The sequence below is a fragment of the Protopterus annectens genome, chromosome 9.part0 (genome assembly GCF_019279795.1).
Source record: "Protopterus annectens isolate FY-2018-M chromosome 9.part0, PAN1.0, whole genome shotgun sequence".
Lineage (NCBI taxonomy): Eukaryota > Metazoa > Chordata > Ceratodontiformes > Protopteridae > Protopterus > Protopterus annectens.
In genome coordinates this window covers 584,430,518-584,444,959 of record NC_056743.1, presented here as the reverse complement: position 1 = coordinate 584,444,959, position 14,442 = coordinate 584,430,518, and the positions used below count along the sequence as shown (strand labels likewise).

General features: G+C 39.8%; 1 protein-coding gene across 3 annotated transcripts in view; it reads right to left on the bottom strand.

The window, feature by feature from the left end:
* LOC122811344 (zinc metalloproteinase-disintegrin-like batroxstatin-2) overlaps nucleotides 1–14,442 on the bottom strand; it is a 576,382-nt gene that overhangs the window by 144,610 nt on the left and 417,330 nt on the right. For all 3 annotated transcript variants that reach the window (XM_044083123.1, XM_044083121.1, XM_044083122.1), the window contains exons 18-19: nucleotides 8,481–8,556; nucleotides 1,194–1,299 (exon numbers count right to left, since the gene is read on the bottom strand). In XM_044083123.1, coding sequence (XP_043939058.1) covers nucleotides 1,194–1,299; nucleotides 8,481–8,556 — 182 coding nt within the window. The remainder of the gene's footprint in view (nucleotides 1–1,193; nucleotides 1,300–8,480; nucleotides 8,557–14,442) is intronic.

The window sequence follows — 14,442 nt, the reverse complement described above, 5'->3', positions numbered from 1 at the left end:
TGGTGCCAAAACCATGATCTCAAACTCAGTGCAAAAAAATGCATTATCATCTCCTTCAGTAAAGGTGATATCCCTGCAAATTACAATATTAACAATAACACCCTAAGCTCTAACTCAGTGGTGACAGACTTGGGTACACATGTTGACAGTTGCCTTAACTTTGATAGAATTGTGTCTACAGTGGTAAGGAAGGATGTCTATGTGGCTCAGCTCATAAATAAAATTGTAGCATCCTGGAAGAAGGAGGTTATAATGCCCCTGTACTCAGCCCTCATCAGACTAGTAACTGAATAAAATGCCCCTTTTTGTACGTACCTCACTAGACACCTGCAGCAACTGGGGGTGACCTCAGTGATTTCTCACCAAGAAAATTCAGGGTATTCAGCACATACTCCACATGGACAAACTAAAATCGCTGCCACTGTACTCAATATCATATAGACTGCTTAGAAGTGACTTGTGCCTGGGCTACAGAGCAGTCTTGGATCCTGACTTAATGGAAATGCTGCACATCCTCAAGTCAAATGGGACAAGGCACACTTGCTCTAGGGACTTTAACCTGGCTTGAAATATAAATAAAACTTGCTGGATTGACAGATATGTCTTCCAAAGGTTGCCAGTCCTTTGGACCAAACTACCACTTCACATCAAGCAGAGCTCCTCTATGACCCTTTTTAAGCATAACTTGGACATTCGGATGGGAAACCGCAAATCTTCCCCAAGCGTTTCACCTGTGTCCCTCCTGGACAGGGTTTAGCTGGTGATGTTCACAGATTTGTGTGCAACTATAGACCATGTCTCTTGGTCTATAGGGAAACAAGGGTATAACATGAGTAGGCTTGTAGGGCCCTAGGGCCATTAGCCTAGTAACCTACTATTATCCTATGAACATAAAAAAAAAAACATTTTCATATGCACAGTTAGAAGAAAAATTATCACTGCAAAAAACTGATACATCTGTTATCACAGTTATATGCAACTGGTAGCAGATAAACCATATTTTTATGAATTCCTGCTGTAACAAAGAAATCTACTTATGGATTCACAGTGCTTTATTATTTCAAAAACTCATAACAGCTCTTTACATTAGTGTCTATTATGGATGTTAATAGCAAGTGAATTAAGAAAACATTACAGATATTAATAATAAAAACAAAAGATGGTTAGAATTAAGAACTATAATTAAAATATACCTCTGGCCTCTTCTTCTTCCTTTATTTTTGTACCACAGGAATAATATTCCTGATATTAGTGCGATCAAGACAATGCACACAATGACAGCAATTGCAATCACAGCTCCTGTAAAATGACAAACCTTAGATTAGCGTGACAGTTTGTAATTTTACAAATGTAAGCTTTTTCAGAAAAATAGCTTGACAGTTTGAAATTAACACAAATTTGAACTTTAAAAAAAAGAAGTTTATTAACACATTATAAAACTAGGTTACTTTTTAACCTGAAATATGTGACTGCCATAAATCATAAAATTGGTGCATAGCCCACTTGCTACTGACAGAGATTCTCACTGGCGTTTAGAACGTACAAAACAAGTCAGCCCCCCCCATAAGTGTACTGCATCTGACCAAAGGTAAATGTAAAAAAAGAGTCTAATGTTGATTTTTAACATTGTAGGGTGACTTCTATTTCACTTATGGTTTTGGTTTGGGTTATATTTCTATTCTTATAGTGCACAAAGGTGTTATTATGGTTGAGTTTTGTTTGGGGCTTGGGGGTTTCTATTGGAGATGTTTCTAAATGTGCATCGGTAGTGAATTTACTCTTTAAGGAATTCTCCTTTGTTCATACTTGTGTTGGGGGCTGTGTTGGTCTTCCCCTCACATGGGAGTGTTCCGAGGCCCCACTCCCTGCAAAAAAACATTTGTTTTGATTGTTTTGTTTGTTTTTATTTGGATAATATGTTGCATATCACTGTTTCCTGGGGTTGGTGATGTAATGTTCTGTCGATTTTTTATATGTATTTGAGGTCTGGGATTTTCTGCATCAAGATTTCCTCACATAATCATTGAAAAACATTTAGTTTTACAACGAACCTTATAACTATACACCTGTGCATTTTTTTTTTTTGCTAAACGGTGCCTTGCTTTGGTATATTATATTTACAGTATGGGTTTCTTTAAGTGATCCTGTATCTCCTTAATATATCAACATTTCATTTTTTAGTGCTTTCTTTTGCAAAGAATAGAGTATTTCTGGGCTAAAATACAGAAACACAAAGCAATGTTGAGATTTTTTATAACATTCTACACATTATTTCAAATACATATTTTTATTATTTCAAATAAATTTTGATGAAGATAAAATATCACAAGTATGTCAATCAAATCTTATCTACCTCTAATAGTCCTTTTGTTTTTGTAGTGTAAGCATACAGTACTCTATCTGGACTCTTTATATAAAAGCAAACATTTGATTTGTTTACAAGATCACTTTAAACAACACTGTTTATTTACCAAACTTTTTTTATCACAATAATGTATTTAAGTTCACATTATCTAGATATGTGATCTAAAATATATTAACATATGTTTCAAAATAGAAAATGTCATTAAATAAAGAATGTGGCACTTGAAAATGTACCATTGACCTATATATATATATATATATATATATATATATATATATATATGTATGTATGTATTCTCATTACTTTTCTTATACAATACTTTTTGCAGTATATTTAAATGTTGTTGATTTTCCTGATGTGCTTGTGTGTGTATGTGTGCAAGTCTGTGTATAATGTATAGTTTTATGTGTGTATGCACGTATAATGAATATACATAACTGTGTATATGCAACATACACACACAATCATATTTAATATAGATGCATACACACACATATGTGTGGGTGTGTATAGTGAATTGAGTTTCAAAAAGAGTTTGTACCTTTAAATGTGCTTTGTGAATGAAAAGTTCCTATAATATTAGTCACAAAAATGATGTATTAAAGAATTAACAAGGGTGTGGTTGCCAGCTTATGTTTTACAAAAAGAGCAGTACAATAGAAGAGGGTAGCTGCCTTGATACATCTGTCAGAGGTGGTGTTCATGGCTGATATCATGGCTGCACACACACACACACACACACACACACACACATATATATATATATATATATATATATATATATATATATATATATATATGGGTCAACTGTCTTTCAACGAAATTACATTACATCGAATTTTACTTATCCAGGCTGAAATCTCTGAATCTTCAATTAACTGAAACCACAGACTGCCGAAATCCTATCCCTGTGAAAGGAACCAGTTGGCCACCATCGTGAACTTTGCCCTCTCGTCAGTGTAGAGCGATCTCGGAGTTGGTATCTTTCAGTAGGGGGTGTGGAGGCGAAGCCCCCTCATACGGGGGCATTGGGGAGGTGTGGGAAAAAGCCCCTCCCTCTTTGGCGGGCTTAGTTTTCATCCATTTAGGTTTATTTCCATGGTGGGCAAGTGGTTTCTTTCACAGGGAAAGGATTTTGGCAGTCCATGGTTTTGGTTGATTGAAGGTTCTGAGATTTCATCTTGGGTTACTAAAATTCGATGTACCATAATTTTGTTCAAAGAAAACAGACCTATATATATATATATATATATATATATATATATATATATATATATATTCGATGTACCATAATTTTGTTCAAAGAAAACAGACCTCTCTCTCTCTCTCTCTCTCTATATATATATATATATATATATATATATATATATATATATAGATGTATATCTATATATAAAATATATATATTGATAGTGGTATAGTATGTAGTAGCCTATTAGTACTGCTTATCTGACCAACCAAATATGGAAAAATTAAATTTTTTTCCTTAACAAGAAGTAAAATTCATATATACAGGATTGTCATTCACCTCATAGAACCGTGCATATAGAACATGTTTTAGGCCACACATAGCACCTCACTTGATCTTATTTTGCACTGATGTTATTCACAGTTCCATTAACATCTGGGGCTGCATCTCCCAAGTGTATTTTAATGATCTTTTCCCTGTCACAGTCTCTGTTGTACATGGCTACAGATTAAATATTGTCACCGGACAAGACCTAACAAGTAAAATCTGATCAGTCATTGCTTGTGTCCAGTACATAAAACATGTGGAGCTATTTTGTATAATTTCACAGCTCACCAATAAGGTGACTGAACTGCACCAGATACCTGAATAATTCATTTGGATGGCAAAGTTCCTCAAATATCCTGATCTGTCAAAATATCACATCAATTATGTATATTTCATTACCACTTTGCAGGTTATTACCCTACAAAGTGCATTACTTCACATAAATGTATATAGATATACATATATACATCACTGAATTGTTCTGAATATTTTATAGGTATTTAATGAAACACATTTTATGTTAGTTCATGCATTTTAATATCATGCAGACATGCTTCATCAATAAAATATGTTGTCCTATGTTTCATTTTAACAAATGCAGTTTGATCCATGCATGCATATATGTGAACATTGTTCAGATGTACAAATAACAGACAAGAAGTGACAAGATATAAGGTATAATTTTAATTATTATTACCTTGGTGCTCATCAATCATGTCATGAAATATAGTAAAAATAAACTGCATAAGTAGAAATAAGTCTTTATGCATACCTATGTTATTCACCGGGAGAGGCCATTCGCTCTCTGTCAGTGACTGTTCCTGTTCTGTAATATAATCTGAATTATTACTAGAAAAGTCGATACTCTCCCAAAGCATAGATGCATTGTTCAGGTGTTTAATTGGTTTCAGTTGTGTAATACTGTCTGGTCTCTGCCTCACTATCTAGCACTCAAATGGCAAACAGAAATCTAAAAACAGGTCTGACTCAGTGGGATCATGGCACAGAGAACTGTGGTTCATTGATAACTAGGAGCTCAGAGTGCATTTTAGTTAACTGAAACACTTGCTGTCTGTGTTAGCTTAGGGGGCAAAGAAAGATGCGGTGTCAGGGACAAAGTCTTCCACAAGGAAAACAGAATTATGATACAGAACTGATACTGCATTATACCTCTGCTTAGACCACATCTACAGCTACGTGATAATGAAGGACCTGTAAGAAACCATGAATCATTTCTACCTGTAAGTTAAGTTTGTTTGTGTCTTTCGGCTTTTTCCCGGTTAGGGGTCGCCACAGTGGAACTCCGGTCTGCTAATGATTGGTAGTGGATTTTTACATACCGGGTTACCAGCCCTGATGCACAACCTTCAACGAAGGCACGCCCCATTCACGTATGCCTCCACGCAGAAGACTCTCTAGTTGAGAATCGAACAGGACAACGTCTTGCTATGAGGTGACAATGCTACCACAGCACCACCACTGCAGTAATAAGTAAAAATGAAGTCACAAGACTGGAAAACTTCCCTTATCAGTCTCAACAAAAAGCTGAGATCCCTTATCAAATCCTCTAAAACCAGCTATGAAGGCAGAATTGCGGCTGACACCAAAAACAATCACAAAGCCTTCTATAGGTATATCAAAAACCTCAAAGGCAATACCCAGATTTGCTCTGAGTTATTGCAAAATGGCACCTCCTATACTGAGCCAACAGATATAGCCAACATACTGGCCGACAAATTCAGTGCCAACTTTACCCCCCCCCCCCAAGGGGCCTATCACAATACCAGAAAAAAGCCTGGTACCCACCATTTCTGCAACACAAGTAAAAGCTGCATTGTCCAAAGCCAAGAATACAGCATCCATGGTACCTGACAATATCCCTGGTTACATCCTACATGAGCTACAAAACGAAATGGCACCACATCTGTGTGCCCTATTCAATCACAGCCTTACCTCAGGCTATGTCCCTAACAAATGGCACACTACTACAGTCATCCTGCTCCATAAAGGGGGAGCAACTACAGACCCTGGGAACTATCACCCCATTAGCCTGACAAGTCTGGTATGCAAAGCTATGGAGCATATCATCATGGACCTGCTTAACAAAGATATAGGCAATCTCCAAACTCTTGACCCACACAGTTTGGCTTTGTCAAGGGGCGATACTACCTGCTGAACCTGGTTTACTTCACCAGGGCTATGGATGAGGGTAAGGCAGTGCATACAGCCTACCTCAACCTGGCGAAGGCCTTTGATACCATTCAACACTCAGGTATCATTGATAAACTCACCAAACTAGGCATCAATCCTTACATCACTAGGTGGGTTGCAAGTTGGCTCACAGACAGGACCCACAAAGTGAAAGTTGCGGATTCCAAGTCAGACCGTCGATCAGTCACGAGTGGAGTCCCACAGGGCTCGGTCCTTGGCCCTGTCCTGTTTGGCATCTACTTCTCAGATGTCCAGGCCAACACAGAAGGACTCTGGATGACCAAGTTCACTGATGACTGCAAGCTAGGAGCCATTATCAATTCCCCAAGTGATGCAGACATCCTGCAAAAGGGCCTCTGTGAGAGCAATGACTGGTGTCAGAACCATGGCCTGAAGTTTAATGCCAAAAAATGCGGTATCATCCCCTTTGGAAAAAAACTCAGTTCCCATGAATTACCACATTGATGGGAGCCCACTGAACACTGAAGGGGCCATAAGAGATCTGGGCACCCAGGTCAACAGCCACCTCACCTTTGACCACCATATTGCCACTGTGGTCGGAAAGTACTTCTATGTGGCACATCTTCTAACCAAAGGTTTCACATCCAGGAAGAAAGAGGTCATCATCCCTCTCTACTCATCCCTCATTTGACCAGTCATCAAATATAATGCCCTGTTTGGCATGTACCTGACCAGACATCTACAACAGCTGGAGAGGCCACAGAAGTACCTCACAAAAGGATCCTAGGCCTTAAACACATGTCCTACATGGACAGACTCAAGAAACCAGCTTTCTCAGTCTCTTATTGTCTACTTAGAGGTGATCTGTGCTTGACTTACAAAGCCATGTCTGACCCAACCCTACTTGAAATGCTACACCTAAAGAAATCCCAGTCCTCCCACACCACACGCTCCAGAGATCACAACCTCATTACCACAATTAATAGAACATGCTGGAGGGACAGGTTCATCTCCCAAAGACTGCCCATACTCTGGAATAAGCTTCCCATTCATGTCAAGCAGAGCACCTCGCTGGCCCTCTTCAAGAGAAATCTTGACAAGTGGATGGGTAACAGAAAGTTCACTCCAGGGATCATTCCAGTTGCCCTACTGGATAGGGGCACTGTGAACTAACATCGGGTGGCACAGTACCTGGGCAATGTTTTTGGGCTAGGCTTGTAAAGGCTCCAGGGTCATTAGCCTAGTATGGGTCTATATCATATAATCGACATTTCAAAAATGTCGAAGCACCTTTACTCAACATGAAAATGTCGAACGCTGACTTTGTTGAATGGCCAAAACTCTGATTTCTTTCCAAGGGAATCGGTTGACCATTCTGTCACACCTGCCCTTTCCCCGACTGTAGTGTGGTCTTGGAGTTAGAATATTTAGTTGGGAGGTGTGGTGGGTTGGGGGTGTGGTGGGCATAGCCCCCCCACTTAAATACGTTAGATTTTATGTTGTGTTGTCTGTTGGCCTTCCGATTTCCTTCTCTTGGAAAGAAATCGGTGTTTTGGCCATTCGAGAAAGCCAGCATTTGACATTATCATGTCAAGTAAAGGTGCTTCGACATTTTGAAATGTCGATTATATGATATAGACCCACCTAATACACACCTATGAACCTACGAACCTATAATGAATGAGAGTTCCCAAAATGTAAATAAGATTAGGGTCCACTGAGTCTGGAGATGACCCCAGGTCAAAGGGCAATGATTATCCTACTTAAATAGTCTAATTTAATGGAAAAAATAACACAGAGAAGATAATACACCACTCAGCCTTCACAATAAATATAAAAAAGTGATTTTATTGAGATGAGCAGCCCTGATGGGGAATGGGGGGATATAAGGTGGTGTAACAGATAACATTGTCCCCTCACAGCAAGAAGTTCTCCGGTTCGATTCTCAGCTGGGGTGCCTTCTATGCAGTTTGCATGCTCTCCCTGCGTTCTCGTACTCTGATTTCCTCCCACATTCTAAAGACATGTGTCTGGAGCATTTCTCCCCAGGCCTCCGCTGAAAATAGGTTCTGTCCTAGTTGGACTTTCTCGGTCAACAAATGTTAAATAAAAATAAATAAAATAAAGATTAAGGAAATATCAGCATGGGAAAACATTCATGTAGATGAGTAAGCACCCAGATAAAAAAAGGGCTACACTGCATTTTCACTTGTGTCATCTGAAGTCTTCCTGTTTGTGGAACTTCATATCAGATCCGTAAGTGGAATATATAAAGAGCCAATGCAGACTGTACTTCTCTTATTCTGTATTACTTCCATTACATGACCTTACTGTTAAAGACTGGGAACACGAGGTAAACATGGATAGTGTAAGTGTGTGAAATCATTTATCACAGTGGCATTGTAGTTCAGGATTAAGCTATCTTACCTCGTGAGAGAGATTTTTCACAGTATGGTGGTTTATAGCCTTCCTCACACTGGCATTTCAGTTCATGGTCACACACCTGCATTTCAAATATACACTGTTAGATTCTAAATTGTTGTTTATAATGCATTTTATTAACAAAGTAATCCAGTCATTGTATCCAGAGTCAATAATCAGGTAACCTCAGCCTAGGAGGACCCTACTCACAAGCAAAGCATTCATCTGCAAGTGGACTAGGTTTTAGAACGCAGGAAATAAAACTCTGAAATCCTGCTTTGTTGTAAACATAACATCTTCTGTTATTTACAGTATGATCAGAAATGTGATAATGGCATGCTTAAATAATATAAGCTTCCATATGACTGGGAGCAGACTTACAAGAGCTACTGAGCATTTATTGTTTGATAATACATCCAGTCAAAGAAAGAGCAATGTATTTCAGTGCATCTCTTTTTAATTAGCATAAGAATGATAACAATAACACAAAATTACAGAAACATGCACACACACACACACACACACACACACACACACACACACACACACACACACACACACACACACACACACACACACACACACACACACACACACACACACACACACAAATACTTCTATACATGAAATATTATATCTATTGTCAGTAACAATCCTCTGCAGTTCTAGCTTCTGTTCTCAAAAATTAGATTGAAATTAGATTAAAGGCACAATGGCTGAAAAATAAGTCACAGAACAATTTAATCTACTTCATTTCTCCTCTGATCTGTAATTGTCTAAATCCACTTTTCAGAAGAGGAAAGAATTTAGATATATTTTAGTTATGCCTGTACTGTACTCTTCTTTCAAGACATGCCTGAAAATGGATGTAACTACTAGAAAACCTACTTTTAAATAAATAATTCCAATGTGTGGGAGCTTGTGTTGTTTGTATTAATCCCTCTTCACTCACCCATTCCAGTAGTTCTTTCCAAGATAAAAATAAATGCCATTGTTTTATAAATAATGAACGTGTATGCAAGTAAATCTGTTTTTTGTGATAAAAGTATCTAACATTCTAATACGTGTCCATTTTGTCTAGGATACATTAAAAAGCTAAAATTTATCTCTATACTTACTTTTGTGCATTTTGTTTCTGTAAGAAATGCCTGTCATAATTTTGTACTGAGGTAGATGACCACATAGATACATATCCATCCATCCACAACCCCTTTTTCCCATTTTGCATATGGGGGTCGAGGTGTCACTTCAACAGTGACAATCATCTAGATCCAAGGTTTACACTGGCAGCTGGCTAGCCCTGCCACTGTAGTTCTTCCACACCACACACCTGCATGCATACTCATACCTATGGCCAATTTAGACTGTCCAGTCCACCTACTGCATGCCTTTGGAATGTGGGAGGAAAAAGGACCACTCAGAGGAAACCCATGCAAATGCAAGAAGGGCATGCACACTCCACACAGAAGGCACCCCAGCCAAGAATCAAACCAGGGAATTTACCTGAAATCCTTTCTGTTGTGATTGTTAAGATTGTAGCATGGAATTTTTCTGATGCAGCCTCACAGTGTATTAACATTCCAACCAAAACAACCAGAAGAATGCATTAAATATAGCAAATAGTAATTACGAGAAAGTTAAGGCTATTGTGCTGTCTGTGACACTAACTAGTGATGGCCATGAATAAGCATAACCAGTTAAACACATATTGAGATGTGTATGAGAAATTATGTAAAATACAGCTGTAAAGTGCCCTAGTCCCCCCTTTTGTTTAATAACTTAGTCTCCTTCAAGTTAAACATTCACCTGTGTTTATGAAGATCAGATTGTAAGTAACAGAATCGTCACACTTAATTCATAGTAGTTCAAGATCAGAGTCATACACATCTCCTAATGCTAGGCAAGGTGATGGCTGAAGTGATTTTGAAGAGGGACTATCATGAGAGCTGGATGGTATGTTGGTCCAATGTCATGACTTGATGTAAGTGATCCTACAGACATAGCTCTGACAGTGCTGTGGAATCGTAACTTGAATGAGAGGTTCTGCTAGGTGTAGATGAACACTGACGTAGCATGCATGAAATCTTTTGTGCCCCCCTGACTAATTACAATACTTTTTTGAGAAGCACTTGTAGTCTCATATGATCTGCCCCAACATGTTCATTCAGTACCCCCTGTCCTTTTTCTCTTCCAAGATTGATTCCTGCTTATGTCTGATAAGTCCTAACTAATATATGAATTGAGGTGGCCACCAATGATTGGTGTGTCACCATACCACATATCATTGTGATCATGGAATTATCTCTACTCTGTGCCATTTCCAAATAGTACTGGAAATCGGCATGCATATTTTGGAGGACTCAGACCATTTCCAGCTGACTATCTGTGGCTGTGCCCTGAGTCCTAACAAACTCACAGCACATTTGCTGCCAGTCAGCCAATGTTGTATGTGTTTCTTGAGGTAGCTGTAACAAATTCCAGTGCCTGACTCTTCTTTTAAGGTGTCACTGTACACACTTTTACCTCTAAATGACTGACGTCATCCTCAAAGTGTTCCCCTGGGTTTGAAGATACTGGTGTAGACCTGCATGCATGTTCCTCCTATACAAGCATGAGTGGAATGTCAGCACACACTTGACTTTGTGATGCACTGTCACTCCCTGCAGAGTTACTAACATGTTGTGAGGTGTGAGATCCTGGCATTAAATTTCAGGACTGCCTGCCACTTTCCTCAGGATGACTCATAAATATAACTATGTTATCATCACACCATCCTCAACAGCCATTCTGCTACTGATAGAACTGTTTGTTTCTTCTTCTGACCCTGTAAAAAATAATTTGAAAACATTACTAATAAATAAATAACATACACTATTGTATTCTTATTAAGGAGGTGTGGGGGACATTTACAATGCACACTGCCTTCGTTGTCATTCTGAGCAGATGTAGAAGGGTCACCTATTAATAGTAATTGTCATGTGTTTAATTTAATAATTCCTTGTCAGCATTCATTTCACTCTATAATTACACATTACTGTTTATAAGCCAACCTTCCTAAGCAGACAAGTGTTGCTGCTGCAGACATTGGTAATAGCCAGTGACCACACCACCTCTGATTATTCCAATTCTATTATCTTCTGTGTCACAGCCATCCTCACAGATGGAGTGGAGGTATTCCTCATCTGGTATTAATGGGATAATTATTGAAGCCCCCCCCCCCCCCGTACTGGTATGGACAACTGTATTCTGCCTTACCTTGCTTCTAGTAAGTCCTGCCATTATCAAAATGCACTCTCTCGAGGCACTCCTAAAAATGGAGAACATTGATATCTATGCAGTAACTGAGACCTGGTTCAAGCCTCCAGAGAGCACCCCTGCAATACCAGGCTACATTTCTTACCACACTTTTCGGCCTCAAAACCAAGACTGAAACACTAAAGGTGGAGGAGTGTCCATATTCACTAAGGATATTCACACCTCCAGGCTAGTTGCCCAACAGAATGCATCTGAAATTCTCCAGGTGCAACTAACACTAGGTAAGACTGCAATCCAAATTGTAGCTTGCTACAAATCCCCCACCATGCCCTAAGATTCTCACTTCACCTTTCTAAACATACTGGAAAATATTAAGATACAACCAAACACCCTAATACTGGGTGATTTCAACTACCCTGCCATTAACTGGGAAAACTACTCGGGTACCAACTCCTTTTCCCAACGGTTCTTGGAATTCATAAATTCCAATGCCCTGGATCAACTAATCCATTGTCCCACCAGGGGCTCCAATATCCTAGACCTGGTCATTACCAACATGGGAGATAGATGCTCCTCACCAGTGGTCACCCCCTCATTGGTCAGGTCTGACCATAAGCAAATCACCCTTGACATCCACATCCCACTCCCACCCCCCAGTAAGGAAACCTCCTTAAAAAACTTCTCCAAAGCCAACTTCATGCTACTGAAGTCAGAAGTGATAAACTTCACAACACCCACGCAGATGGGATCTGGAAGTTCAACTGCAGAATCCTACACTAATGCAATGTACAAGCACATCTCGCCATCCCAAATAGAACCAAGATGCTCTTCTCCAAAAAAAAGGAAGCCAATCTGGTGGTCCCCTGCTATAAACAAACTATACAACAGAAGGAAGAAACTGTTGCAGAAAAGAGGAAAATCCCAGGATGCAAAAAAACTCCCTCACCAGCCTCAGTAAGAAGCTGAGATCCCTCATAAAATTCTCAAAAGCTAGTTATGAAAATAAAATTGCCAAAGATTCCAAAGACAACCAGAAGGCATTATATAGTTATGTCAAGAATCTAAATGGCAATGCTCAGATCTGCTCCGAGCTACAACAGAATGGCATTAAATATACTGATCCCAAGGATATTGCCAATACCCTGGCAGTTCGATTTAGTGCCAACTTCGCCCCCCTCTCACCCCCTAAAGGATCCATCTCAATACCAAAAGATTGCCAAATTCTGATAATCATGGCCACACAGGTAGAAACTGCACTCTCCAAAGGTAAGAATACAGCATCCATGGGACCAGCTGACATCCCAGGCTGTGTACTACATGAACTACAAAATGAACTGGCATCTCACCTAAGTGTCATGTTTAATCATAGCCTCACCTCAGGCTTTGTGCCCACTGAGTGGCGCACAGCTACAGTTATCCCGCTCCACAAGGGAGGATCCGCCTTGGATCCCAGGAACTACCGTCCCATCAGTCTGACAAGCCTAATCTGCAAGGGCATAGAACGCATTATCATGGAACTTATAAACAAAGACATTGGCAACCTTCAAACACTGGACCCCACCCAGTTTGGGTTTGTGAAGGGACGATCTTGTCTCCTGAATCTGATTGATTTCTTCGAATCCATCTCCAGAGCTGGGGACGAGGGTAAGGCAGTCCACACAGCCTATCTGGACTTCGCCAAGGCCTTCGACACCATCCCCCACTCTGGAATCATAGATAAACTTACTAAGCTGGACATAAATCCCTACGTCACTCGATGGGTTGCCAAGTGGCTTACTGACAGAACCTGGACTGTAAAAGTAGTCAACTCCAAATCCAGCTCCAGACAAGTGACAAGTGGAGTACCTCAGGGTTCTGTCCTGGGACCTCTCTTGTTTGGCATCTACTTCTCTGAAGTACAGGCCATCACTAAGGGACTCTGTCTAACAACGTTCGCAGATGACTGCAAACTGGGAGCCATTATTGAATCCCCAAATGATGTGGATATTCTACAAAAGGGCCTTACAGAAACAGATGCCTGGTGCCAGAGACATGGGCTCAAGCTTAATGCCAAGAAACGTATAGTTATCCCCTTTGGAAAAAAACATGTACCCATGAATTATCACATAGGTGGCAGGACACTAAACATTGAAAGTGTGATGAGAGACTTAGGGACACAGGTGGACAGTGGTCTCACTTTCGATAACCACATTTCCACAACAGTCAGGAAATCCTTCTATGTGGCACACCTCATCACGAATGGCTTTTCATCCAAAAAAAAGGAAGTCATTGTCCCACTGAACTCATTCTTCATTAGACCCATTATAGAGTATAATGCCCCGTTTGGTATGTACCTCACAAGACATCTGCAACAGCTGGAAAGACCACAGAAATACCTCACTAAAATAATCACAGGCCTAAAGCAGATGCCATATGCTGACCGTCTATAAAAACTCCAGCTATACTCTGTGGCATATCGTCTACTCAGAGGCGATCTCTGCTTAACATACAAGGCCATGTCAAACCCTGAGCTGTTGGACATGCTCCACTTAAAGAAATCCCAATCCCTCAGATCCATAAGCTCCAGGGATCTAAACCTTGTCATCACAATGAACTAAACATGCTGGAGGGATAGGTTTCTGACCCAGAGACTCCCCATACTCTGGAATAGACTGGCCATACATGTCAAGCAGAGCGTCTCATTGGCCCTCTTCAAAAGGAACCTTAATAATTG